The 27,923-nt window shown below is 44.7% G+C and overlaps 2 protein-coding genes across 2 annotated transcripts; one reads left to right on the plus strand and one right to left on the minus strand.

Annotated features, from left to right (window-relative positions):
- Positions 1-2,861: 2,861 nt before the first annotated feature.
- LOC114592442 (E3 ubiquitin-protein ligase TRIM17-like) lies at positions 2,862-9,479 on the minus strand. Its single transcript, XM_077923558.1, has 7 exons — positions 9,063-9,479; positions 7,088-7,237; positions 6,148-6,282; positions 5,604-5,626; positions 4,536-4,654; positions 3,537-3,569; positions 2,862-3,193 (listed from the first exon to the last, which is right to left on the minus strand). Exons 1-7 carry the CDS (start codon positions 9,477-9,479, stop codon positions 3,174-3,176), a joined length of 897 nt encoding a protein of 298 aa, XP_077779684.1. The 3' UTR covers positions 2,862-3,173.
- Positions 9,480-20,654: 11,175 nt separating this feature from the next.
- On the plus strand, positions 20,655-26,890 carry LOC114590992 (zinc finger protein RFP-like). Its single transcript, XM_077923559.1, has 6 exons — positions 20,655-21,113; positions 22,622-22,675; positions 23,009-23,239; positions 23,885-23,907; positions 25,679-25,740; positions 26,137-26,890. Exons 1-6 carry the CDS (start codon positions 20,697-20,699, stop codon positions 26,652-26,654), a joined length of 1,305 nt encoding a protein of 434 aa, XP_077779685.1. The 5' UTR covers positions 20,655-20,696; the 3' UTR covers positions 26,655-26,890.
- Positions 26,891-27,923: the final 1,033 nt, after the last annotated feature.

The following is a 27,923-nucleotide window of genomic DNA, read 5'->3' on the forward strand; positions in this document are numbered from 1 at the left end:
GATTTCATATTACTTATTGCCCAAACACACTTTTATCATAATTAAACTTTTTCTTAATATATCCAATTTCTTATATCTACCTTGCAACTATTACTGAAGTTCCTCGAATGCTGCAACAGAATTTAAACTACTATATTTTTCAGATATTCTTTGAAAACCTCCCATTTTGAAACAAATTCCTGTTTTGATTTATTCTTTATTTTTTCTGATAGACCCTCTAATTTGGCATATTCTGTCCCTGCTATCGTTTTCATCTGCTTGCAGCGGTCTCCTATTTCCTTTTGACTATTGCTGATTTAAATGTTTTTTTAAAGGATCTGTTTTTAAGAGAAACACTCGGATGTTTAATAAACCACTGCAATAAAAGAATTTAAAGAGGATTCTGTTTTGATTGCATGCAGCGATGTCCAAACACACGGGGGGGGGGGGCTGGGGGAGAGAGAGATGGCACATATTATGAGCAAGCAATGCTCCAAGGTGCTTATCTTGTGAACTTGCCATTTAAATTGTTTAATCATGACAAAAGCCCATTTCGAAAAAGGTCAATTTTGGAAAAAGTGTATTTCCGAGGTTTGATTACTCATAACACCACTTTTTTTCTTTTTTCTTTTTGGAGTAATACCATTCTCCACTGTCCTCTCTATGTTCTAGTAGGGACACGGGTGGCGCTGTGGTCTAAACCACTGAGTCTGTTGGGCTTGCCAATCGGAAGGTCGGCGGTTTGAATCCCCGCGATGGAATGAGCTCCCGTTGCTCTGTCCCAGCTCTTGCCAACCTAGCAGTTCGAAAGCACACCAGTGCAAGTAGATAAATAGGTACCACTGTGGCAGGAAGGTAAACAGTGTTTCCATGTGCTCTGGTTTCTGTCACGGTGTCCCGTTGCACCAGAAGCAGTTTAGTCCTGCTGGCCCCATGACCCGGAAAGCTGTCTGTGGACAAACACTGGCTCCCTCGCCCTGAAAGAGAGATGAGGGCTGCAACCCCATAGTCGCCTTTGACTGGACTTAACCGTCCAGGGGTCCTTTACCTTTACCTATGTTCCAAAAGGTTTACACAATTTTGGCCACTAGTGTACAGTATATGGATAAATGTCCAGAAATTTGCCATTCCATAATATAATGTGGGGTTGAGGGTGGGCCTTCCTGTATTTTGAGAAGGGGTTGACAGGTTTTATCTTATTTTTATTTTTTAAAGGATGTTCTAGGCATTTTGCCTCTGGCTGGGGGTTTGTGTGATCACCCAGTTTCCAGCGTTAAAAATCCCCCAGGCGCTTTTTGCAACTGGCGCAGGTCCAATTGCGACCATGCTGAGATTTTTGGATACCATGTTCGCGACTGACGTCTCGACCTGGCTGGCCCCTCCAGCTTTCTTACTTAGATATTCAGGAGAACTTAATGCATTTATATACCACCCTTTTCTCCACCCTTTTCTCCTTCTTGAACTGTGGTGCCCAGAACTGGACACAGTACTTCAGACCTCACCTGGAGTACTGTGTCCAGTTCTGGGCACCACAGTTCAAGAAGGACACTGACAAACTGGAACGTGTCCAGAGGAGGGCAACCAAAATGGTCAAAGGCCTGGAAACGATGCCTTATGAGGAACGGCTAAGGGAGCCGGGCATGTTTAGCCTGGAGAAGAGGAGGTTAAGGGGTGATATGATAGCCATGTTCAAATATATAAAAGGATGTCATATAGAGGAGGGAGAAAGGTTGTTTTCTGCTGCTCCAGAGAAGCGGACACGGAGCAATGGATCCAAACTACAAGAAAGAAGATTCCACCTAAACATTAGGAAGAACTTCCTGACAGTAAGAGCTGTTCGACAGTGGAATTTGCTGCCAAGGAGTGTGGTGGAGTCTCCTTCTTTGGAGGTCTTTAAGCAGAGGCTTGACAACCATATGTCAGGAGTGCTCTGATGGTGTTTCCTGCTTGGCAGGGGGTTGGACTCGATGGCCCTTGTGGTCTATTCCAACTCTATGATTCTAAGTACACCCCTAGTTAATTCCCACAACGACCCTGTGAGGTAGGTGAAGAGGCTGTGACTGACTCCAAGGTCATCTGGTGCATCTCAGGACTGAGTGGGGATCTGACCCCTGACCTCCCAGGTCCTAGTCCCAACACTCTAACCACTATGCTACACTGGCTTCCTAGAGTCCTTCTACTATGGGGCAGCTCTATAAAGTTTAGGTAAATAAATATGGGGAAGGATCGGAAATATTCTCCTTGAAGCCTGAATTTGTTTTATTCTGAATTGTTTACCTTTGATGTTTCAGTGTGTTGTAAACCGCTTTTGAGTTTTTTTGTTTAAAATATAAAGCAGTATAGAAATGAAATTGTTAAGTTGTGGCTGAACATATCAGACGACACAGCAATTCTCCAAACAGCTCTTGTTTATTCACAGGCCAGAACAGAACTGAACTGAAGGGTTCAGCCAGCCTGCTTATATAGAGCTCCAGTACAACATAACTGTAACAACTTTCTGTAACTATCCAATCACTGAACGTCACTTTCGATCCCTTATTTGCATATGTGGACCTGAACTATCTACAGTATCCCCCTGCTAGCCCAGGGTGAGAACTTCAGTACATAATAGAAATAATAAAAAATGGCATTGCCCCCCCCCCAAATGGTGCCCAGACATTCCATTGTGGCGACTGTAACACAGGTTTAAGGTGTCATTTGGCAATTAACTTACGTATCTAAACTTTCTAACACTGATTGCTTCCGTTTTGTGAAATTGACAATTTGTAGTCCCTGCAGCGGTATCCTAGATTGCCAAATGTACCCCTGCGTCCAGATGTGTAGGGGGATGCCTGACTTAGCCTCAGGCACCAGACCAAAGGAAAACACAACACATTCTAGAGTTTGTGGTCATCTATTTAATGGCATTGATACACAGACACACACATGATCCTTTGATTTTAAAAATTAAGAAATACACTGGAAGTTACTTTTCTACACATTCCTCTTGTTTTTCTGAAGGGGTGTGTCCCCAGAGGCAGCTCAAGGCAGCTTTTTGGCCCCACGCGAAAGATGGGCAGGAGGGAAAGCAGCTTTTGTGCAGGAGAAGGGGTATTGGCGTCACGCAGAGAGGAATTAGCCAGGAGGATAGACATCGTGAGCTTAGGTCAGGCATGCCCAAAGTCCATTTTGGGGGCCTAATTGCCCCTGTGAGTTTATCTCCTGATGTAAAATCCTAAAACAACAACAACAAAGTCAATCCTAAAAGCAGCTCAACAACTCCAACCCTAAAAAACCTCAACATCTTTGGTTTGCCCTCTGGTTGGCCTCCACAGCTCTTCACTTCATCAAATCTGACCCTCTTTGAAAAAGCTTTGGACACCACTGGCTTAGATCCACTCCAGGGATCATTGAGGAAGGGGGTTCCTTTCCTGACTGGACTGTGGGCCTCCCCTTGGCTTCGCTGCTAGGGTAGCCCAGTTTGTCCTATTTCAAAAGCTCTTTGAGGCCACCATTCTCTCTCCCAATAGCCAACTGGCCAGGGACTATGGTTGATTGATCGAGACCCCTCAGCTTACCTTTCCGCACAGAGAGTCCTGATCTTATACTGCCTGTGAAAGGGAAAGCAAGAGAGATAAAGCATCAGACCGTCGTGGTGTTAATGGATGTTATAGCATAGAAAAAGAGTCAGTTGATATCATTGTCTAGTCAGAATCCCCTTTCTTGTAAATTGAAGCCATTGGTTTGAGTCCTACCCTCCAGGGCAATCTTGCTCCATCTTACATGCCCTTTAGATATTTGAAGATGGCTATCATATCGTGCTTTCAGTCTGCTCTTTTCCTTCTCGGTAGTGGCGCCCTCCCACCAGATGTCAAAGAGAACAACAACTACCAGACTTTTACAAGACATCTGAAGACAGCCCTATTTAGGGAAGCTTTTAATGTTTGATGTATTACGGTATATTAATATTTTGTTGGAAGCCACCCAGAGTGGCGGGGGGAGACCCAGCCAGATGGGCAGGGTATAAATAATAAATTATTATTTTTATTCCAGGCTAAACATACCCAACTCCCTTAACTATTCCTCGGTTTCCAGAACCTTGTTTGTCCTTTCACTTGTTTCCAAATAATCACATTTGACTTCTGTTTATGAGATCTTTTGTCTCTCTCATCATCATACACAAGGATAACTACTATCTGCTGTTGAAAATCAACCTCTTAAGGTTATTGCCTTAAAGTGCTGGAGACTAAGGCCTGGCTAAACACGAGTTGTGACAGAGTGTCATTGAAACTACCAAACTGATTATTAAATTCACCACAATATTCTTGCAAAAAAAACCTCCTGATTTCAGTGGGCCTTAAGTCATACAAAGCTTTAGCCACAGAAGTGTGTGAGTTTTTCTAGTGTCCTCCATGTGAGACACTGTGGCTGAAGGAATAAACATGTTTTCAGAGAAGGGAAAGTTGTGGCCTTCACAATGTTGTTGGTCTCCTAGCATTACAGAGGACACCATGAGTTTTTCCTCAACCCCATTTGCACCAGTTCAATATCTAGCATGAAATTCTTGTAGCTATTACCTTTGAACTGCCGAAAGGAACTTGCCAGAAATGTATTGATATGACCGAAGTTCCAGAATTTGCACATCAATCCATAAGGGATATTGTTGGTACCCCCAAATGTCGATCTCTCCTCGTGCCTGTAGAGGAATAAGAGGTTTAAAAACACCAACTTGCTCTCCAACCTAGAATTTGCAAAGGAAGCAAAAAGAGGAGAGGGGAGAGGATCATAAAAGTCTCAGAAACCAGTTGGACAGATTCAAGGTGAAAAATAAGAGGAAAGGAATATTGAAATAAGCAGTGCAGGGAATAGAAGTGTGAACAATGGTTTGTTGGAAGAAAAACAAACCCTAAAATTAATACAAACAGGGAACCCCACATTAAGATGAATAGCAAAGCAGCCCAAGACTATGGACAGAGGTAAAGGTAAAGGGACCCCTGACCATTAGGTCCAGTTGTGGCCAACTCTGGGGTTGCAACACACATCTCGTTTTATTGGCCGAGGGAGCCGGCGTACAGCTTCCGGGTCATGTGGCCAGCATGACTGAGCCGCTTCTGGCGAACCAGAGCAGCGCACGGAAGCGCCGTTTACCTTCCCGCCAGAGAGGTACCTATTTATCTACTTGCACTTTGACGTGCTTTCGAACTGCTAGGTTGGCAGGAGCAGGGACCGAGCAACGGGAGCTCACCCCGTCGCGGGGATTCGAACCGCCAACCTTCTGATCAGCAAGTCCTAGGCTCTGTTGTTTAACCCACAGCACCACCCAGTCCCAGAGGACAGAGGATGGACAGAGATGGACAGAGGATGGAGACGTAAAACATTACTCCAATGGGAAATAAACTGTTTAGATTTTAGATAGCAACTTGAAGTGCTGCCATAGATACCTCCCTGTTTTGGAAAAGGAAAAAGAATCAGAATTACAGCAGGAGGAATCAAAAGATAGAAACTGAGGGGAGGGGAGTTTTGAAGTGAAAATAGGAACCTCAGAAAAAAATGGGCCCCTAATGATTTGTTAAAAGTTGGAAGTCACAAAGTCCCACCTTCACAGAACCGCAAAGCGCAAAGGAAAAGAAGAGGGATCTGCTTACCTCTGCGAAGTGCTTCCATGATCCTGCAGGGGAAAGAGAAAAATATGAGAACACTTAACATCCATGACTGGCCATACATCGAAGCCCACGCCCCATGCCTCAGTCCAAGCAGGGTAATGTCATAAAATCAGAACACAGCCTCTTAAATGAAGCCCTGAGCAGGAACAAAAGAGGACCAGTAAGGGATCAGACCAAGGGATCCACCCAGCCCAGACCCCTCTTGGCAAGAGCAGCTTCTGGGAAGCTCACAAACAGGCCAGGAAGGCAACATCACTAATTTGGGAGCCAGCAGCAGACCCATCATCAGCCAAGAGCAGAAAACATCTGATTCCATCATTGTTAAGTAACATAAATCTCTAGTCTGCATTAAGGTGAGCATTCTCTGCTTGTTCTCTTAGATGCTCCTGCACCTAACATAAGAGAACTAGCTACTAGCTCCACAAAACTAAGCAACGTCATTTGCGAATAATGATAGAGGCAGAGACTGGTCTGGTCGTGGCCTTGACCTGGAGAAAAGCTTGGGCTGCTTATGCCACTCTCCTACCTGCATGAGTTTCCTCGCAATCTCATTCTCCACCTCTTCCAGCTGCTTCAGCAGTTGGTATTCCTGTTCATCCAGAAACGAATGTAGCTGCCTAAACTCACCCTTCATCTTCTGCCTATCAGACATTAGTCTCTCCTGCAAGAAATAGATGGAAAGAAAAGTAATAGACTATATGGAACTGGCAGAAATGACCGGCAGAATCCGAGATCAGGGAGAAGAGCAGGTGGAAGAGGACTGGAAGAAGTTTAAAGTCTATTTACAAAAACATTGTAAAATTTATGAATGCTGAGGGCATTGAAAATGAAATGAAGGGGTTCTAGTGATTAAGACAAATAAGACTATAAAGGGAGGGATAAAGGATTAAAATGAATAATGAATGATCTTGCTGAACTAATCTTTAAAGTGGAATACAAGAAAGGAAGGCGGGTGGAAGTAAGGAAAATAAGGTTTTGAAGGTTATTAATCTGAAAGAGAGTTCTTTTTTATGCTAAATTTGCTTTTTTATATTTTCCTTTTTTCTGTTTGTATTTTTGATGTTTGTTGTTTGTTGTTTTTGTGATTTTTGTTGATTTTTGTTGGTTGTTAATTCTTTGGAAAAGCCTAATAAAATATTACTTATAAAAAAGAAGAAGAAAGAAATAGATGGAAAGAAAAACAGGCTGTTAGCAACATTGCCACTCCTTCTGCAGAATGAAGAGGGTTTGAGGATTACTGCAGGGGAACAGGGCGGGTGCTTCTGAGTTTTTTGTATTTTCACATATGATACATCAGTTTTCAAGCAAAGGAATTTTTTCCTTCCCATCAGAACAGGCGCCCCCAAATAAATAGACATCTAAAAGAGTGGAGCTGCCTGATGGCTTCAGGATGTAATTTTTTATCCCCCCAACAAACACTAGTTCTTTTGATTATTGGCTTACTTCCCAGTAAGAGCGACACTTACAAGCAAGTGGTGACTGTTCTTTTCTCTTCTGTTATCCGCCAGATTTTCTGCCTCCTCCTCCTTCTGAGTCTCCGGGCACCTGCAGGGCTGATCCTGAAAAGAAAAGCCAAAGTTCCCATTTGGGTCCTGTGAGAGGTTTCTAGGCAATAACTATCATAATCATCCGTGAGACACAGAGAGAAAAACAAAAGAGAGAGGACAGTTGAATTATGTTATTGTTCCCCGGGTTCTGAGACTGCAGAGCCTGCTTCTGCCATCCAGAGTATTGAGCCTATGACAGATGCAACTGACGAGTGTTGTGGAGAAATGTTGAGAAAAGACCCAGAAAGCCCCTTCTCCAGAAAATGTCATTCTCTTTCTATCACAGGTTGGATTTCCTTCTTCTTAAATTATCATTCAAACATATTGCCCACTAATGCAAATAAAAGCTACCATACTACAGTGTGGGTGTTGTGGCTGAGAAAGTGTTTCTAACATGTGATATAATAACATGCAGAGAGCAGAAGAGTTCATGTCAACTCTGCAGTCAAGGATTGCTCTGAAGTTTCTTAGTTCCTGAGGATTTGGGGGGGGGGGGTTATGCAATTGCGGAGATTAGTTGATTGTAGCAGCAGCGTGGCTTGGAGGGGTTGGTTAAAGCTGTTGGAATATATGGCTTGCTTCGTAAAAAGCTGACCATGTATTTATCCAAGCACGTGGATCTGAACTTTGCTTGTAAATCTGAAAACTGCTTTCACCCTCCTCCTCATCTGAAACAGCTCACCAGGTCCTGCACTAATAGCCTAAGATCACGCACCAGTGATAGACATATTAATACAACTGGTTTAAAACTCATGAATCTTGTGTTCTTTGCATGGTTTACGGCTGGCAACAGGAGAATCAGGGTTGTTCTAATGTTTTTCTTGTTGCTGTTAAATGGCACTATCTGTATATATAAATAGATTTGCTAGCATGGAAATACAACCAAGGGGGGAAATCTTCACCTCTTGATCTGACCCATCATAATTCTTTTTCCTACCCTCCTTCGACACCCATAATTATTTTTCTGAAAACAGTTTTCATGGCATCGTCTTTGTGAGCCTAAAATGTTTATCTTCAACTTTACGCCAGTATGCCAACTCCTGCACAACTCCCACTTTATAACAGCAAGCAACTCTGAGATGCCCAAAACATCATCCTTCTAGGTTTTATTATTTGCTTGCCTTTCTTTGTACATTTCTTTCTGCTCCAAATAAATTGATGTATTAGTTATTTCCAATCTTGCAACGCTTGCTCTGCGCTTCGTATTATCAGATTCTGAAACAGGAAAGGCAATTTACAAAGTGCACTCATTTTGGCTGCATTTATTTTCCCTAGAAAGGCCAACTTAACATCGTTCAGTCTTTCTAGATCAGCTGAATTTATTTATTTTTACATAATCATACCTAATATACACATCTAGTGGAGTCTTATAAGGCGAAGCAAGCCTCAGTCCCATAAAAGCCAATGTCTGTCTTAGGATGTGTAAAATATAATTAGATGAGAGGCCTCCTGAGCATGTGCAGAGTCAGTTGACAGCAGACTGCATCCCTCACACCTAGGATTAGAGGGATAAACGCTCACTCAGAGGAGACAGGGGTTTGCGGACAGCCTTTAACCTTGATTGCTGAATGGCTCAGTTTGTTAGAGCATGGTGCTTATACTGTCAAGGTTGCAGGTTCGATCCCCTTATGGGACAACTGCATCTTCCTGCATTGCTGGGGGTTGGATTAGATGATCCTCAGGAACCCTTCCAAGTCTACAATTCTATGATTTTAATTCTCGTCATATATACTAGCCATTCCTATCAGTGGCGTAGCGTGGGGGGTGCAGGGGGGCCGGCCGCACCGGGCGCAACATCTGGGGGTTAGGGTTAGGGGGTGCAAATTACTTGCCTTGCCCCGGGTGCTGACAACCCACGCTACGCCACTGACTCCTATTAATGGTTCATTCTTACCTTGTAGTCTTGGACGGCTTCTGCCACAGAAACAACCCTGTGGCCACTGTGCCCTTGAGATGTGTCACACTCCCCACAGAAGGGGGCTTCGTCGTCCCGGCAAAAGAGGTCCAGGGTCTTCTGGTGCCTTTGACATTTTGAGCGCCTCCTTTGAGCATCTCTCTCTGCAACATAATCCCACTCACTGATGACTCCAACCAAATCTGCGAGAAGCCTGTTTTGCCTGAAGTCCTTTTCTACAACCGTTCTGCACTCGGGGCACCTGGTTCTCTCACCAGACTCCTCCCAGCACCTCAAGATGCAGGTTTTGCAGAAGTTGTGCCCACAGCCCAGTTCTACTGGACGAGTAAAGTAACTGAGGCAGACGCAACAGGTGACTTCACTCTGGATCCTCTTCCTATACTTGTCCACATCCATGACTTCACTCCTGTTTTAACGGATCAGCCGTACCTGGAAGAGAAATGGAGCAGAGTTAGGATCCCTGTGAACTTTAATCTGAAATGGGAAATGTAAGCCCTGCCCCATCCGCATGGACCTTCTCAGCAGTGGGACCCGCCCTGTGCAATGCCCTCCCATCAGATGTCAAGGAGATGAAAGAAATACACAACTTTTAGAAGACATCAGAAGGCAGCTCTATATGGGGAACTTTTTAATGTTCGATGTTTTATTATGTTTTATATGTGGGATCAAATAAATGCATCTCCTACACCACGGGTGTCAAACACAAAGTCCGTGGGCCGAATCCGGCCCGCCAGACCTCGTCATGTGGCCCGTGTAGCCGCCGCCGGCCGCCAGCCTTCACCTTTTATTCTCACTTCTTCTTTTTTTGACACAAGAAAGCCGCCTCTTCAGCGCATACATGGCAGCCTACAAGCCAGAGAACGTCTGCCCTCTAGCGGCGCCGGCCATTCTACACAGGAAACCTCCACTTTACATGTCCTTTCCATAGTCCTACAGATGCAACCGGCCCTTTGAGGGTGACCAAACTGCTAATGAATTTGAGTTTGACACCCCTGTCCTACACCCTGGAAAGAAAGATGATCACCCTCCCTCAAGTATTTGGGAAAGGCAAATCTAATCACAAGAACCACAAAAGGGGGAGAGATTCCTCCTTGCCAGAACAGCCATGGGGTCTGTGGCTCAATGGGTATCACGGCCCAGCCCCAGCGCGATTGGGGGGGATTCCCGGCCGTGTCACCCCCTGGCCAGGCAATCGGCTGGCTCTTGGGGCCTGTCCTGCCCTATTTAAGGTGGGACGAGGCTGGGGATCTCCCTCTTTGCCGCCTCGCCCCTGTTCCTGTTTTTCCCACCCTCCAGCCCTATAAGGTTTTTGTTCCGCATCTGCTTTGTAGAGCAAAGGTCCTAGCTCAATTCCTAAAATCTCCAGGAAGGATTGGGAGGGACCCATGTCTGCAACCTGAACTGCAATTGCCCAATGTTTTCCCCCATAGACGGCTATAAAATTGCTGGTGGTCTTGGCAGACCACTTAATGATTTGCTTTCGTTTGATTCCTGCATTGTAGGGGGTTGGACTAGATGACCCTTGGGGTCCCTTCTAACGCTGCAATCCTACGGTTCTATGATTTTCTTGCCTTTTTAAGCAGTTCCAATGCACTGTGTTCAATGGTTTTGAATTGCATTCTGTTCCTTCATATATATATATATTTGCGTGCTATTTTAATATGTTTGCCATTTGCATTCCAAATAATTCAACATTTAATGCAACAAAAATATAATAAATGCAGCAATAAAAAATACAATCGAAAATCAACATGGATGTTTAATGGTGGCCACATCAGTTAAGCTTGCCATTGAAGTTTTTCGCCGTGTGGAAAAACCCTGGTCCAGAAACAGCTTCCTTTGTATTTTATTTTATTTAACACACACACCACTTTTTATAATAAAATCTCTAGGCAGTTGACAATAAAGATTTATGTTTAAAGGACGTAGGAGAGGAGGTAAACCGGGGGCTGGATGTGAGAGAGGCACTTTAAACTTCATTTTTAAAAATCATGAGGATGGTTCCCATGATGTAGATTACAAAGAGGACCCCGTATTATTTGCCGCGTTTCTTAGCTGCTGTGTACAAAAACGTGGATCTTATCGAATTAGCAAAGTAAAAGATGGAGAGGTTAAATCGGCTAAAATCCAGGTGTAAACACAAAGCAAAACCGCGAGCGATAGGAAAGTCCTAAAACGCTCATCCAGCAACACAAATAAGAGCAGGTCGCGGCCAATCGTGGGAAGTGCTAAAAAGAGTGTGGATGGCGCTGGAATTTTTGGGAACGGACCCTGCAGCTTTACGCGCGAACTTGTTGAGCCATAAATCGCGCCCAACTCCTTGATCGGGGTCTGCAAATGGGGTCGGAGAATAAATTTACCTTTCTTTTTCCGAGTCCGGACAGAGCAGAGAGAGGGAGCAAAGGAAAGAGAGGGGGGTATCACAAAAAAAGCCATTCACACGACCGTGTACACGTATCTTCCGCGCGACATGCTAGGAAAGGGTCCTGCAGGGTGGGGCGCGCCTATTGAGCAATGAATCTCTCTCACCTTAAGAGATCTTGGGGGGACAAGATCGGTGAGCAAAGCGGATCCGAGCCGGAGAATCCTTCCGTCTCCACGTCCGGCCAAAGCAGGAATTCGTAGCGCTCCTAATCCGGCGGAGAGAGGAGCAAGGCGACCCCTTTTTGCCGGATCCGGGGCAGCTCTGGTGAGCAGCAAGAGGAGGAGCCGAAGCAGAAGGAAACGAAATCAAAATCTCCGCCACGAGAAAAGTAGCCAGTCAGAGACTCAGTTGATGAATGGATAATAGTTGTGAATGGATAAGCGGGGGCGGGCCAACGCCGCTTCACTTGGCAGCCAATCAGCTCTCGAGGGGCTCCAAAATGCAGATCTGCAATTCTTTTCCCTATATAGGGAGCAGGTCGCGGCCAATCGTGGGAACTGCTAAAAAGAGTGATGTCCAGGAAGGACAAAAGCGAGGCCAGGGGGGAAGAACCACCGTCATTCATCTTCCCATCGCTAAATAAAACGCACCCACACGTGTCGTGTACACGTGACGACATCCCCGAGCAAAGGGCACGGAAAGGAGCCCGCAGCGTTACGCGCGAACCTGTTGAGGCATAAATCTCGCTCAACTCCATTATCTTAGGAAACGAATATGGATGCTGAATTTGATGGTTGTAATTTTTTTTCTTTTTTTGTTTTGCTTTGGAAATAACAATTGTTTTTTTAAAAAAATCACGCTCAGTTCCTTGATCGGGGTCTGCAAATGGGGTCCGAGAATAAATTTACCTTCATTTTTCCGAGTCCGGACATAGCAGAGATAGGGAGCAAAGAAAAGAGAGGGGGGTATCACAAAATAAAAGCCATTCACACGACCGTGTACACGTATCTCCCGCGCGCCATACTAGGGAAAATAGTCATGCCGGGTGAGGCGCGCCTATTGAGCAATGAATAGGGAGAATTGAGGCAACCGTAATCAGGGAGCCAATCCATTCAGGCAAGGTCACATCCCTGCTCTTATTCTGCATTCAAAGAGGGAGTGCGTGTCTGCATTTCAGACAAGCATTTTATTGCATGATGTTCACATATAATAGATATGATTTAAAATGCAATCAGCCTCTGGTTACCATTGCTTTGTGGGGAGCGGGAGCGGAACAGCAGCTTAAAGTTAGAACCGATAGTTCAGAGCATGTTTATGGGCTTTGGAGCCCAGAATTTCGTAGTCAGCAATATGCTGATGACACCCAGTTCTGCGTCTCCTTTACAACATCTGCCGGTGAGGCAGCGCGTGTCCTGGACTTAGAAATGGACTGGATTAGGTAAACCCCGACCCACATAATCGAGCGCATGAAACAGCACACGCACACCATTTGAAGGGCACCGTCCACCAACTTTGGGGCTGGCCGCCTCAAATGTTTTCTATTTTATAGGACTTGGGCTCCTATGCCGGAGACAAACTTTGCAGATTTTGATCCCATCAGGCTGGGACTCCCTTAGGCATTGGGAGAGGCTAAGCATCTGCAGTCCTGGAGGCATCCCCGCCCCACCCCCTTTTTGCAAAAAAAGGCGCGAGAGGGACTATGATTGGATCTTCTACTCGTCAACAAAGCCACTTGCAATTGAATGAGATACGCTTATCTCTTGCATGAAACGACTGCCTTTCTGTCTTGTCTTGCAAGAATCGCTGCCCTGCCCTGCTTCAAAGGGTGTGTCTAAATGAAGGGAAGGGAGGGCTAGGGGTTATTGTTGTAATGTAGACAATGGAAATAATTTTTTAAAAAATTGTCCAGTAGCACCTTAGAGACCAACTAAGTTTGTTCTGGGTAAAAGCTTTCGTGTGCATGCACACCTCTTTAGATACACTGAAACAGAAGTCACCAGACCCTTATATATAGTGGGAGAGTGGGGAGGGGTTTTACTCAGAAGGGTAGTAGGAAGTGGGTTATTGACTCAATGGGCATGGTAAACCTGTTGACTACTCAAAACAAAAAAAATTCCTCCCAGTAGCATCTTAAAGACCAACTAAGTTAGTTCTTGGTATGAGCTTTCGTGTGCATGCACACTTCTTCAGATACACTGAAACAGAAGTCACCAGACCTTTATACATAGTGAGAAGGTGGGGAGGGGTATTACTCATAGGGTGGTGGGAATGGGTGATTAGCTGATAGGTGTGGTAAACCTGTTGATGACTGCGATTGGTCTTACAGGAAAAAGCAAGGGGTGAGATGGCTAAAAATAGCTTTATCATGTATAATGAGGTAAGAATCCAATGTCTCTATTCAGACCAGGTCTCTCCATGGTTTTAAGTTTGGTAATAAGTTGCAATTCAGCAACTTCTCTTTCCAGTCTATTTCTGAAATTCTTTTGTAATAAGACTTTGAGATAACTTTGAGATCTTATATAGAATGTCATGGAAGATTAAAGTGTTCTCCTACTGTTGTTCCAAATTTTCCGATGTGGGCAACCCTAGAATACGGTTCTAGCACCCTTGGTTGGTTGGACAATACTAGGATCAAAATATTTGAAATCTCAGGTGACTCTGGAAACAACTAAACCAGCCTGGCGCTCAGTTCCATGTATGTCTATTTACAGCATGACCTACTTTTATAATGTTTCAATCCAAGCCCTGATGTTTCATCCACAAGGTCATTTAAAGTCACACTGTGTTGTGCACTTTCAAACAGCGTACTTAACACCTGCATATTTCTCTTATTGGTTTTCTGCATTCTGACTGCGACTGCAAGAGATTTTTGTGGGCTCTAAACATTACACCAAGGGACGCGGGTGGCGCTGTGGGTAAAAGCCTCAGCGCCTAGGGCTTGCCGATCGAAAGGTCGGCGGTTCGAATCCCCGCGGCGGGGTGCGCTCCCGTTGTTCGGTCCCAGCGCCTGCCAACCTAGCAGTTCGAAAGCACTCCCGGGTGCAAGTAGATAAATAGGGACTGCTTACTAGCGGGAAGGTAAACAGCGTTTCCGTGTGCAGCTCTGGCTCGCCAGAGCAGCGATGTCACGCTGGCCACATGACCCGGAAGTGTCTCCGGACAGTGCTGGCCCCCGGCCTCTTAAGTGAGATGGGTGCACAACCCTAGAGTCTGTCAAGACTGGCCCGTACGGGCAGGGGTACCTTTACCTTTACCTTTAAACATTACACTACACTGGCTTAGAGTCTAGTCCTCTGGGCAGCCACAGCTGCTGCCCCTGTTCTCTGAGCTGCCCCCCTGCCCCATAGAGAATGAGGCACCATTCGCCTGGGGCGCTTGTAGCCAGGGCTGCCTACAAAACAACCCCTAGGCACCCCCGTCCCTTCTTTTAGACCAGGGGTAGGCAGCCTAAGGCCCGTGGGCCAGATGCGGCCCAATTGCCTTCTCAATCCAGTCTGGGAATCAGTGTCTTTTCATATGAGTAGAATGTGTCCTTTAATTTAAAATGCATCTCTGGGTTATTTGTGTGGGGAAAGGAATTCGTTCTTGCAAGGCATGCCAGAAGGCAGTTGCTTCATGCAAGAGATAAGCGTATTGGATTCAATTGCAAATGGGCTGTTCAAGAGTAGAAGATCCAGTCAAAGACCCACTCCCGCTGGTAATGCTTTGGCAAAAACAGGGGGAAATGAGTCAGCATGGGAACCAACTCCTATAAAATATAAACTATTTGAGGGGGCCAGCCCCCCACCCAAAGTTGGTGGACGTTGCCCTTCAAACGGTGTACAGTGGAACCTCGGGTTGCGAAGGTGATCCATGCGGGAGGCACGTTCGCAACCCGCAGCGCCGTGTCTGTGTGGGTCGCGATTTGGTGCTTCTGCGCATGTGGGAGCGCCGAAACCCGGAAATAACCCGTTCTGGTACTTCTGGGTTCGGCGCAGTGCGCAACTCAAAAACACGTAACCTGAAGCGTCTGTAACCCGAGGTACCACTGTACATGTGCTGTGTCATGTGATCAGTTATGTGGGTCGGGGTTTACCTAATCCAGTCCATTGCCAAGTCCATGACATTTGCTGCCTCACCTGCAGATGCTGTGTATTATCTTCTTTCTTCTTCTTTGGCGACCACCTGTAGCCGAGTAAGATTGTCTTCCATGAACACGGTCTTAACAGTGAGTCCGTAAGTGACTGTGGAGGCCAATTCTGGACCCACACGTCCTTCCACAGTGGGGACATTGGTTTCCGGGCAGGAGTTGATCACGGTGAGGGTTTGCCAAGCGTGCCTTCCTCTTAGCGCGTTTCTCCCTTTTGTCCTGAGTTTGATCATCTTCAAATCCCATGACACCTTTAGTAGGTGCTGTTCTCCAATTGCAGCGCTCACAGGCCAGTGTTTCCCAGTTGCTGGTGTTTATACTACATTTTTTTAGATTTGCCTTGAGAGAGTCTTTGAACCTCTTTTGTTGACCACCAGCATTACGCTTTCCACTTTTAAGTTTGGAATAGAGTAGTTGCTTTGGAAGACGATCATCAGGCATCCGCACATGACCAGTCCAACAAAGTTGATGTTGAAGAATCAGTGCTTCAACACCATATTGCTGTTGAATTATCGTATTACTGTTGAATCAGCATATTGATGACAACGCGCTCCAAAACTCTGGGCTCCAAACCCAATAAACATGCTCTTTGTTCTAACTTCAAGCTGCTGTTCTGCACCCCGCTTCCCCCAAAGAAAGGACAGACTAGCAGCTATGGTTGTCGTTGATTGAAAATTATGTTTTTTATAGGCAGTGCTTTTTTCCTGGGGGGACGCAGGGGGACGCATACCCCTAAACATTTTGTGAATCTATGTCTGGCCTCGTCAAGGGGAAGTATTTCAATATGAGTAGGAAAGTGAGAGTACCCCTAAACATTTTTTAATAGAGAAAAGCTCTGATTATTTGTGAAAATGCAATAACATGATTTTCTGAAATGCAGACACGCCCCCCCCCCAATGCAGAATAAGAGCGGGGATGAGACATGCGCTGCTTCACCGGCAGATGATGTAAAGGATATGCAGAGCTGGGTGTCATCAGCATATTGCTGACAAAAAAATTCTGGGCTCCAAACATGCTCTGAACTATCGGTTCTAACTTTAAACTACTGTTCCGCTCCCGCTCCCCCCAAAGAATAGATAGACCAGAAGCTATGGTTGTTGCTGATTACATTTTAAATTATATCTATTATATGTGAACATCATGCAATAAAATGGGCAATTTTTATTTTTCAGAATTTTTATTGATTTTCCAAAATTTTAAACAAACAAACATACATCATAACTGAACTTGATCCAATCTTAGTAACATTGTTAAGTGACTTCCTCAAATCCCGCGAGCTGAATTTCAGTGTATATCATTGTAATAGTTTTCCAAAACCAATTTTTCTCGTAATATTAACTTATTCACTTAACATCTTTCTTTCATTTCATTTTAACTTGAAACATATTATTCTTTAACATCACATATTTAAATCCTAAGCCTATCTAATATGTGCAAGTTTTCCCAATTAAGTTATCTTAATGTATTTAAGTGAATAGTCTTTAAATCTCATCCATTCTTCCTGGTACTCCTCCTCCTTCTGGTCGCAGACTCTTCCAGTCAGCTTGGCTAGCTCTGAAAGGTCCATCATCTTCATCTGCCATTCCTCTAAAATGGACAATTTAAAAAAAATAAATTAAAATTTATCTCCATTGTCTACATTAGAACAATAACCCCTAGCCCTCCCTTCCCTTGATTTAGACACACCCTTTGGAGCAGCTATTCTTGCAAGGCAAGACAGAAAGGCAGTCGCTTTATGCAAGAGATAAGCGTATCTCATTCAATTGCAAGTGGCTTTGTTCAGGAGTAGAAGATCCAATCCTAGTCCCACTCGCGGGGTAATGCTTTTGCAAAAAGGGGGGGGGCGGGGATGCCTCCAGGGCTGCAGATACTTAACCTCTCCCAGTGCCTAAGGGAGTCCCAGCCTGATAGGATCAAAATCTGCAAGATTTGTCTCCGGCTAGGGGATAAAATATAAAACATTTGAGGCGACCAGCCCCAAAGATGGTGGACGTCGCCCTTCAAATGGTGTGCGTGTGCTGTTTCGTGCGCTCGATTATGTGGGTCGGGGTTTACCTAATCCAGTCCATGTCTAAGTCCAGGACACGCGCTGCCTCACCGGCAGATGCTGTAAAGGAGACGCAGAACTGGGTGTCATCAGCATATTGCTGACTACGAAATTCTGGGCTCCAAACCCCATAAACATGCTCTGAACCATCGGTTCTAACTTTAAGCTGCTGTTCCGCTCCCGCTCCCCCCAAAGAATAGATAGACCAGAAGCTTTGGTTGTGGCTGATTGCATTTTAAATCATATCTATTATATGTGAACATCATGCAATAAAATGCTTTTCTGAAATGCAGACACGCACCCCCTCTTTGAATGCAGAATAAGAGCAGGGATGCGACCTTGCCTGAATTGATTTGGCTCCCTGATTACGATTGCCTCAATTCTCCATATATAGGGATAAGAATCTCAGATCTGCATTTGGAGCCTCCCAAGAGCTGATTGGCTGCCAGGTGAAGCGGCGTTGCCACGCCCCCGCTTCTCCATTCACAACCATTATCCATTCATCCACAGAGTTGCAGTCTCTGACTGGCTCCTTTTCCCGCGGCGGCGATTTTGATTTCGTTGCCTGCTGCTTCGGCTCTTCCTCTTGCTGCTCCGGATTAGGCAAAAAGGGGTCTCCTTGCTCCTCTCTCCGCCGGATTAGGAGCGCTACGAATTCCTGCTTTGGCCGGACGTGGAGACGGAAGGATTTTCCGGCTCGGATCCGCTTTGCTCACCGATCTCGTCCCTGAAGATCTCTAAGGTGAGAGAGATTCATTGCTCAATAGGCGCCCCTCACCCGGCAGGACCCGTTTTCCTAGCATGTTGCGCGGAAGATACGTGTACACGGTCGTGTGAATGGATTTTATTTTGTAATACCTCCTCTCTTTCCTTTGCTCCCTATCTCTGCTCTGCCCGGACACGGAAAAATAAAGGTAAATTTATTCTCGGACCCCATTTGCAGACCCCGATCAAGGAGTTGAGCGAGATTTTTTTAAAAAAAAAATATTTTATTTCCAAAACCAAAGAAAGAAAGAAAAAGAAAAATTACAAACAAAATTACAAATTCAGCATCCATATTTGTTTCCTAACATAAAGGAGTTCAGCGAGATTTAAGTCTCAACAAGTTCGCGCGTAACGCTGCGGGGTCCTTTGCGCGGGGATGTCGTCACGGGTACAGGACACGTGTGGGTGCGTTTTATTTAGCCACGCGAACATGAATGACGGTGGTTCTTCCGCCCTGGCCTCGGTTTTGTCCTTCCTGGACATCCCTGGCGATTCTTTAAAATAATTGGGACTGCAGGTCTCTTTCCGTGACCTGAGTGAGCTATAGAAAACCTGTAGATGAAATGAAGGGTTCAGATTTCTTAGAAATTGCTGTTAAATTAGGAAGAAAAACGGAGCGGGGCGGGGGGAGAGGCAGATGAATATCTCAAGAAGCCGTAACTTCAATCTGTGTTAGTTCTTGGTATGAGCTTTCGTGTGCATGCACACTTCTTCAGATATGAAGTTGTTAGTTGGTCTTTAAGGTGCTACTGGAAGAAAAAAAAAATTGTTTTGACTATGGCAGACCAACACGGCTACCTATCTGTAATTCAATCTGTGTGTCCGTCTTCTCTTATCTGCATTGCGTGCAGAAGGTCCCAGGTTGAAATCCTGCCATCTCCAGGTGCGGGTTTTTTGGGCGCGCGCGGGTGGGGGAGTTTAGCTCCCAAAAATTCCAGCGCCATCCACGCTCTTTTTAGCATTTCCCACGATTGGCCGCGACCTGCTCTTATTTGTGTTGCTGGATGAGCGTTTTAGGACTTTCCTATCGCTCGCGGTTTTGCTTTGTGTTTACACCTGGATTTTAGCCGATTTAACCTCTCCATCTTTTACTTTGCTAATTCGATAAAAGCCACGTTTTTGTACACAGTAGCTAAGAAACGCAGCAAATAATACGGCGTCCACTTGTAATCTACATCATGGGAACCATCCTCATGAATTTTAAAAATGAAGTTAAAAGTGCCTCTCTCACATCCAGCCCCCGGTTTACCTCCTCTCCAATGTCCTTTAAACATAAATCTTTATTGTCAACTGCCTAGAGATTTTATTATAAAAAGTGGTGTGTGTGTTAAATAAAATAAAATACAAAGGAAGCTGTTTCTGGACCAGGGTTTTTCCACACGGTGAAAAACTTCAATGGCAAGCTTAACTGATGTGGCCACCATAAAACATCCATGTTGAATTTCGATTGTATTTTTATTGCTGTATTTCTTACCTTTTTATTGCATTAAATTTTGAATTACTGGGAATGCAAATGGCAAACGTATTAAAATACCACACAAATATATATATATATGAAGGAACAGAATGCAATTCAAAACCATTGAACACAGTGCATTGGAACTGCTAAAAAAGGCAAGAAAATCATAGAATCGTAGAATTGCAGAGTTGGAAGGGTCCCCAAGGGTCATCTAGTCCAACCCCCTACAATGCAGGAATCAAACGAAAGCAAATCATTAAGTGGTCTGCCAAGACCACCGGCAATTTTGCAGCTGTCCATGGGGGGAAACACTGGGCAATTGCAGTTCAGGTTGCAGACATGGGTCCCTCCCAATCCTTCCTGGAGATTTTAGGAATTGAGCTAGGACCTTTGGTCTACAAAGCAGATGCTCTACCCATTCAGCAACAGAGCCCATGGCTGTTCTGGCGAGGAGGAATCTGTCCCCATTTGTGTTTCTTGTGATGAGATTTGCCTTTCCCAACTACTTGAGGGAGGGTGATCATCTTTCTTTCCAGGGTGTAGGAGATGCATTTCTTTGATCCCACATATAAAACATAATAAAATGTCAAACATTAAAAAGTTCCCCATATAGAGCTGCCATCTGATGTCTTCTAAAAGTTGTGTATTTCTTTCATCTCCTTGACATCTGATGGGAGGGCGTTGCACAGGGCGGGTCCCACTGCTGAGAAGGTCCATGCGGATGGGGCAGGGCTTACATTTCCCATTTCAGATTAAAGTTCACAGGGATCCTGACTCTGCTCCATCTCTCTTCCAGGTGCGGCTGCTTCTGGAGAAGGAGAGTGGTCCCTCATAACAGGAGTGGAGCCATGGCTGAGGAGAGGTACAGGAAGAGGATCCGGAGTGAAGTCACCTGTTCCATCTGCCTCAGTTACTTTACTCGTCCGGTGGAACTGGGCTGCTGGCACAACTTCTGTGAAAGCTGCATCTTGAGGTGCTGGGAGGAGTCTGGTAAGAAAACCAGATGCCCCGAGTGCAGAAAAGCTGTAAAAACAGACTACAAGCAAAACAGGCTTCTCACAAATATGGTCGGAATCATCAGTGAGTGGGATCATTCTGAGGAGAGAGAGGCTCAAAGGAGGCGCTCAGAATGTCAGAGACACCAGAAGACCCTGGACCTCTTTTGCCGGGACGACGAAGCCCCCTTCTGTGGGGAGTGTGACACATCCCAAGGGCACAGCGGCCACAGGGTGGTTCCTGTGGAAGAAGCCGTCCAAGGCTACAAGGTAAGAATGAACCATTAATAGGAACGGCTAGTATATATGATGGGAATTAAAATCATAGAATTGTAGACTTGGAAGGGATCCTGAGGATCATCTAGTCCAACCTCAGCAATGCAGGAAGATGCAGTTGTCCCATAAGGGGATCGAACCTGCAACCTTGACAGTATAAGCACCATGCTCCAAACTGAGCCATTCAGCAATCAAGGTTAAAGGCTGTCCGCAAACCACTGCCTCCTCTGAGTGAGTGTTTATCCCTCTAATCCCAGGTGTGAGGGATGCAGTCTGCTGTCAACTGACTCTGCTCATGCTCAGGAGGCCTCTCATCTAATTATTTTACACATCCTAAGATAGATATTGGCTTTTATGGGACTGAGGCTTGCTTCGCCTTATAAGACTCCACTGGATGTGTATATTAGGTATGATTGTGTAAAAAAATAATAATTAAGCTGATCTAGAAAGATTGAATGATGTTAAGGTGGTCTTTCTAGGAAAAATAAATGCAACCCAAATGAGTACAAACTGAATTTCCCCTTTCAAAATCTGATAATACTAACAGCAGAGCAAGCGTCGAAAAAATGGAAAGAATTAATACCAGTACATCAATTTTTGGGGATGGAAAGAAATGTACAATTGCTTTTTAAAAGGCAAGCAAATAATAAAACCTAGAAGGCTGATGTTTTGGGCTTCTCGGAGATGCTTGCTGTTATAAAGGGAAAAAATACTTTGATGGCTCAGATCAAGAGGTGAAGATTTTCCCCCTTGGTGGTATTTCAGTATTAATCATATACACAAGTACTGCCCAACAACAACAAACATTAGAGGCATAAAACCACCCTCCTTTCTCCTGTTGCCAGCCCTAAACTATGCAAAGAACTCAAGAGTCATGGGTTTAAACCAATTGTGTTAATGTAGGTCTACCACTGGTGTTTGGTCTTAGGCTTGTAGTGCAAGCAGTGTATTCCAACAGCTTTAACCAACCCCTACCAGCCCCAATGCTGCAACAATCAACTAACCACCACAACTGCTTCCCCTAAAAAAATATAACCCGCAGGGACTAAGACTTCGTAGCAATCCTAGACTGCAGGGTTGGCATAAACTCTTCCGCTCCCTGCCTGTTAGAATATCAACAATGCTTTCCAGGACAAACATGACTTAACACTTTCTCAGCCACAATACCCACCCTGCAGTACGGTAGCTTTTATTTACATTAGTGGGCAATTTGTTTGAATGATAATTTAAAAAGAAGGAAATCCAACCTGTGATAGAAAGAGGATGACATTTTCTGCAGAGGGTCTTTTCTCAACATTTCTCCACAACACTCATCAGTTGCATCTGTCGTAGGCTCAATACTCTGGATGGCAGAAGCAGGCTCTTCAGTCTCAGAACCCGGGGAACAATAACATAATTCAACTGTCCTCTCGCTTTCCTCTTTGTCTCGATGACGTTTATGATGGTTATCTCCAAGAAACCTCTCACCAGACCCAAATGGGAACTTTGGTTTTTCTTTTCAGGCTCAGCTCTGCGGGTTCCTGAAGACTCTGAAGGAGGAGGAGGCAGAAATTCGGGTGAAAAAAACATGGACAGGAAAGAAAAGGTCATCCTTGGTTGTAAGTGTCGCTCTTACTGGGAAGTAAGCAAATAAGAAAAAGAATTAATGCTTGGGAGAGAATTAAAATAACATCCTGAAACCATCAGGATGTCTATTTATTTGGGGACACCTGTTCTGACTGGGAGGAAAAATTTCCTTTGCTTGAAAACCGACGCATCATCTGTGAAAATCTAAAAATTCAGAAGCACCCAGCCTGTTCCCCTGCAGTAATCCTCAAACCCTCTTCATCCTGCACAAGGAGTGGCAATGTTGCTAACAGCCTGTTTTTCTTTCCACATGTTTCTTGCAGAGAAAAGTAGTATCAGGTAGGCAGAAGATGAAGGGTGAGTTTAAGCAGCTACACTTGTTTTTGGAAGAATGGGAAAACCAGCTGGTGAAGCAGATGGAAGAGGTGGAGGATGAGATTGCGAGGAAATCGAATGAGCAGCTGGGCAGGCTCTCCAGAGAACTTGACTCTCTTCAAAATACCATCCGGGAGCTGGAGGAGAAGCTTCGGCAGCCCTCCAGTGAATTCCTGCAGGTAGGAGAGTGGCATAAGCAGCCCAAGCTTTTCTCCAGGTCAAGGCCACGACCAGACCAGTCTCTGCCTCTATCATTATTCACAAATGACGTTGCTTAGTTTTGTGGAGCTAGTAGCTAGTTCTCTTATGTTAGGTGCAGGAGCATCTAAGAGGACAATGAAAGAATGCTCACCTTAATTTGTTACTTAACGATGATGGAATCAGATGTTTTCTGCTCTTGGCTGATGATGGGTCTGCTGCTGGCTCCCAAATTACTGATGTTGCCTTCCTGGCCTGCTGTTTGGGAGCTTCACAGAATCTGCTCTTGCCAAGAGGGGTCTGGCTTGGGTGGATCCCTCGGCCTGATCCCTGCAATGAACAGAGCCCTATTTTGTGCCTTTTAAGGTGTGGGACAGTTTGTCATTTCAGGGCTTCTTTTAAGAAGTTTTCCCTTCTGTGGTTATATTACCTGAGTTGGGCTGAAAATAGGTGGACCCTTGGTCTGGTCCTTTACTGGTCCTCTTTTGTTCCTGCTCAGGGCTTCATTTAAGGGGCTGTGCTCTGATTTTATGACATTACCCTGCTTGGACTGAGGCATGGGGTGTGGGCTTCGATGTATGGCCAGTCGTGGATGCTGAGTTCTCTTCTTTTTCTTTCCCCTGCAGGATATTAGAAGCACTGTGCAGAGGTAAGCAGATCCCTCTCCTTTTCCTTTGCGCTTTGTGGTTCTGTGAAGGATGTGGACTGCAGGAAAAACACCCGTTGTTCCCAAGGGGACAGTATGGGTCTTTGTGACCTCCAACTTTTAACAAATCAATAGGGGCCCACTTTTTCTAAAGTTCCTATTTTCATTTCCAAACTTCCTTTTCTCAGTTTCTGTCTCTCGTTTAATTCTGATTCTCTTTCCTTTCTTTCTGTTTCCACCTGGTAGTCTCAACCGTCTTCCAAAACAGGGATGTATCTAAGAAAGCAACAAACCATTTTTCACACTTTTATTCCCTGCACTGCTTATTTCAATATACGTTTCAGCTGTCCTCTTCTTTTTCACCTTGAATCTGACCAACCAGTTTCTTGAGACCTTTGTGATCCTCCCCCCTCTCGTCTTATTGGTTCCTTTGGGAATTTGAGGTTGGGTGGAGAGCCAGCTGGCATACTTAAACCTTTTATTTCTCCACAGTCATGAGGGGAGACAGGCATTTGAGGCTCCCAAGATTTTCCCTCTTGAATTGCTGTGGAAAGTTTGGGACTTCCATGATATAAATCCATTTCTGGAAGCTGTCGTAGAGCAGTTCAAAGGTAATGGCTGCAAGAATTTCATGCTTGATATTGAATAGGAGAGCCAGAAAAATTGAACTTGAGGGTAAGTAGGGAAGGAATTTAAATTTCACTGAGGGGGAAAGGAGGTCCTGCAACCACAGCTCAAAATGCCATTTGCTAAGACTGCCTCTCTCAGCCTGGTGCCTTCTGTTTGTTTTGGTCTCCAACTCCCATCAGCCCAGCTGATAATCGAAGTCCAACAACATCGTGAAGGCCACAACTTCCTCCTCTCTGGTCTACAACATCTAAGCATGAAGGCAACATGTTTATTTCGTTGATATCTAACCCTTGAGTGTAACATCACCGATACTTTGTTTGTTCAAACGTACCTTTGTTGATATCTACAGGAGCCTGGCTAAAGGAACTTTAAAGAATGAGTCTTCCTTTCGGACACAATTTGAATGAGTTTTCTGCTTGTGGCTTTTGTAGTAGATCTTGTACCTTGTTCTCTCAATTTTTGGATTATTAATATAAGATTTTGAACGTAGAATGCTTTGGTAGTGTTTTGTGTGCCGCTTATGTGCTGCTTACGTCATACTGGTCTACAGCGATAATCAGAGTCCAACAACATTTTGAAGACCACAACTTCCTCCTTTCTGGTCTACATCATCTAAGCATGAAGGCAACATGTTTATTTCTTCAGCAAGTGTCTCACCCACATGCAGATTTATGCAGGGACACTTGAAAAAACTCACACACTTCTGTGGCTGAAGCTTTGTATGACTTAAGGCCCAATGGGGGGGGGAGTGCAAGAATATAGTGAGTAATATAATGATCAGTTTGGTGGTTTCTAATTTTTGTAAATAAATTTTATTCATTTTCCAATAAAGAGGGGGGATCCATATTAATAACAAATCAAGCCACATCTTACCACATTCAAAAACAAAAAAGCAGTACAGCCAATTATAGAGTCCGAATTACTTAATTTCAATTGTCCATGTTCTAGATTTCAAGACCTAAATGATCAGTTTGGTGGTTTCAGTGACACAAGTTTAGCCAGGCCTTCGTCTCCAACGCTTTAAGGCAGTAACCTTAAGAGGCAGATTTTCAAAAGCAGATAGTAGTTATCTTCAATTTACAAGAAAGGGGATTATGACTATAATCAGCTGACTCTTTTTCTGTGCTATAACATTCATTAACAGCTTAATCTCTCTTGCTTTCCCTTTCACAGGCACTCTAACATCAGGTCTCTCTCTGAAGAAAGGTAAGCTGAGGAACCTCCACCAATCAATCATAGTTATCCATCAGAGGGAGCTGTTGGGGCCAATGTGCCGATAGCTGGTGGGGCCACAGTGGACACAACCAGAGTCCAAAGTCACTCCTTTTCTGAGATCCCAACTTTTTTATTGCTCCCCTTCTTCGTCCTTGGCCAGTTAGCTATTGGGAGAGAGAATGGTGGCTTCAAAGAGCTTTTAAAATAGGACAGAGGGCCAAAGCTGGGCCACCCTTGCAGCGAGGCCCAGGGGAGGCCCACAGTCCAGTCAGGAAAGGAACCCCCTTCCTCAATGATCCCTGGAGTGGATCTAAGCTCACAATGTCTATCCTCCCAGCTGATTCCTCTTTTCTTTTCTCTTCCTTTCTCTCCTCGCGACGCCAATAGCAAGTGTAACTCTGGACCCGGACACCGCTCATCCCAACCTGATCCTGTCCGAGGATCGCCGAAGTGCGAGGTGGGGAGAGGCACATCAGGAGCTGCCGGACAATCCTGAGAGATTCAGCGGATGTCCCTTCGTGCTGGGGTGTGAGGAGTTTACAGCAGGGCGGCACTACTGGGAAGTCACCATAGGAACTGACGACATCTGGGCTGTGGGGGTCGCCCGGAAGTCTGTGAGGAGAAAGGGCTTGGACAGCTTTTACCCTGGTGTAGGCATCTGGGGACTGGGGCAGATATATGGCAAGGGCAGGTCTGCCCGCCGCTCTCTGCCGCCTCCTGCGCCAAAGCTGAGGAGGTTCCGGGCAACTGTTAACTATGCAGGGCGCCAAATTCTCTTTTTTGATGCTGATACAGGAGAATTACTCAAGACCTTTGCAAACGCTGAATTCTCTGGGGAGCCCCTTATGCCCATCTTTTGCATGGGGCCAGAAACTTGCTTTGAACTGCCTCCGGTGACACACTAGTCTGGCCACCCCTCCAGAAAAGGAAGATAAATGTGTGGAAAAGTAACTTCCAGATCGTTTCTTGAATTTAAAAAAAATCAAAGGATTGTGTGCGCTTCTGTGTGTAGATGGCATTAAAGAGATGACAAGTGCTAGAATGTGTCAGATTTTTTATTTTTCCATTGTATATCTGCTTGGCTTGGCTTGCCTCGCCTCATGATCTAGGTGCTTGAGGCTAAATCAGGCATCCTCCAAGACTTCTGGCCCGGGGCACCTTTGGCAATCCTGGAAGCCGTGGCAGGGAGCACAAATTACCAATTTCACAAAACAGAAATATGCAGCTTAGATATATAAGCGAATCGCCAAATGTGACCTATGTTACAGTCACCACAATGGAATGTATGGGCGCCATTTTGGGAGAGGCAATGACATTTATTATTATCGTTCCTATTCATTTTGTTTCTATACTGCTTTATATTTTAAAGAAAAAATCTCAAGGAGGTTTGCAGCGCATTAAAACATTGATAAATAATCTCTTTTGCATACCTCCTTAAGAAAGCTAGAGTGGCCAGAGAGGAATGGCAAATCAAGCTGTTATAATATGCCGAAATGGGAAAACTGACTGGAAAGCTCAAGAATCAAGGCAATAATTTCAAGAAAGAATGGGGGGAATTTGTAATTTATTTAGGGGGCCACTGTAAGCAGATGAAAACATTAGCAGGATTTTAATAACACCTGTAATGTAACTAATATGATGGATATTACGGACAGATAGAAAATATGGATTATGTAATTATATGTAGTTGAAAATGTAGACAATAGGGTCCATGGAGGGGAAGGTGGGAAGTCGAGGGATTCAGAGAAATCTCTCTATTTTGTAATGTGATAATTTTTCTCTTCCTTAGTTTTTATTTGATTTTACAAGTTAAAAAAAAAATTAAAAAGAAGAAAGCTAGCTAGAGAGGCCTTCCAGAAATCACGTGGTCGCAATTGGACCTGCGCCAGTTGCAAAAGCTGCCTGGGGGATTTCTAACACTGCAAACGGGATGATCACACAAACCCCCAGCAAGAGGGGAAATGCCTAGAACATTCTTATTTTTAAAGAGACAAAAAAGACCCTGGCCACCCCCTCTCAAAATACAGGAAGCTCCCCCCTCCAATCCCATTCATTAAAATAGAATAAAGTAATAATAATAATAATAATAATTTTTATTTATACCCCGCCCTCCCCAGCCAAGGCTGGGCTTGGGGCGGCTAACAAGCAATAATAAAAAGAAGTTGAATAAATAC

The sequence above is a fragment of the Podarcis muralis genome, chromosome 2 (genome assembly GCF_964188315.1).
Source record: "Podarcis muralis chromosome 2, rPodMur119.hap1.1, whole genome shotgun sequence".
NCBI classification, from domain to species: domain Eukaryota; kingdom Metazoa; phylum Chordata; class Lepidosauria; order Squamata; family Lacertidae; genus Podarcis; species Podarcis muralis.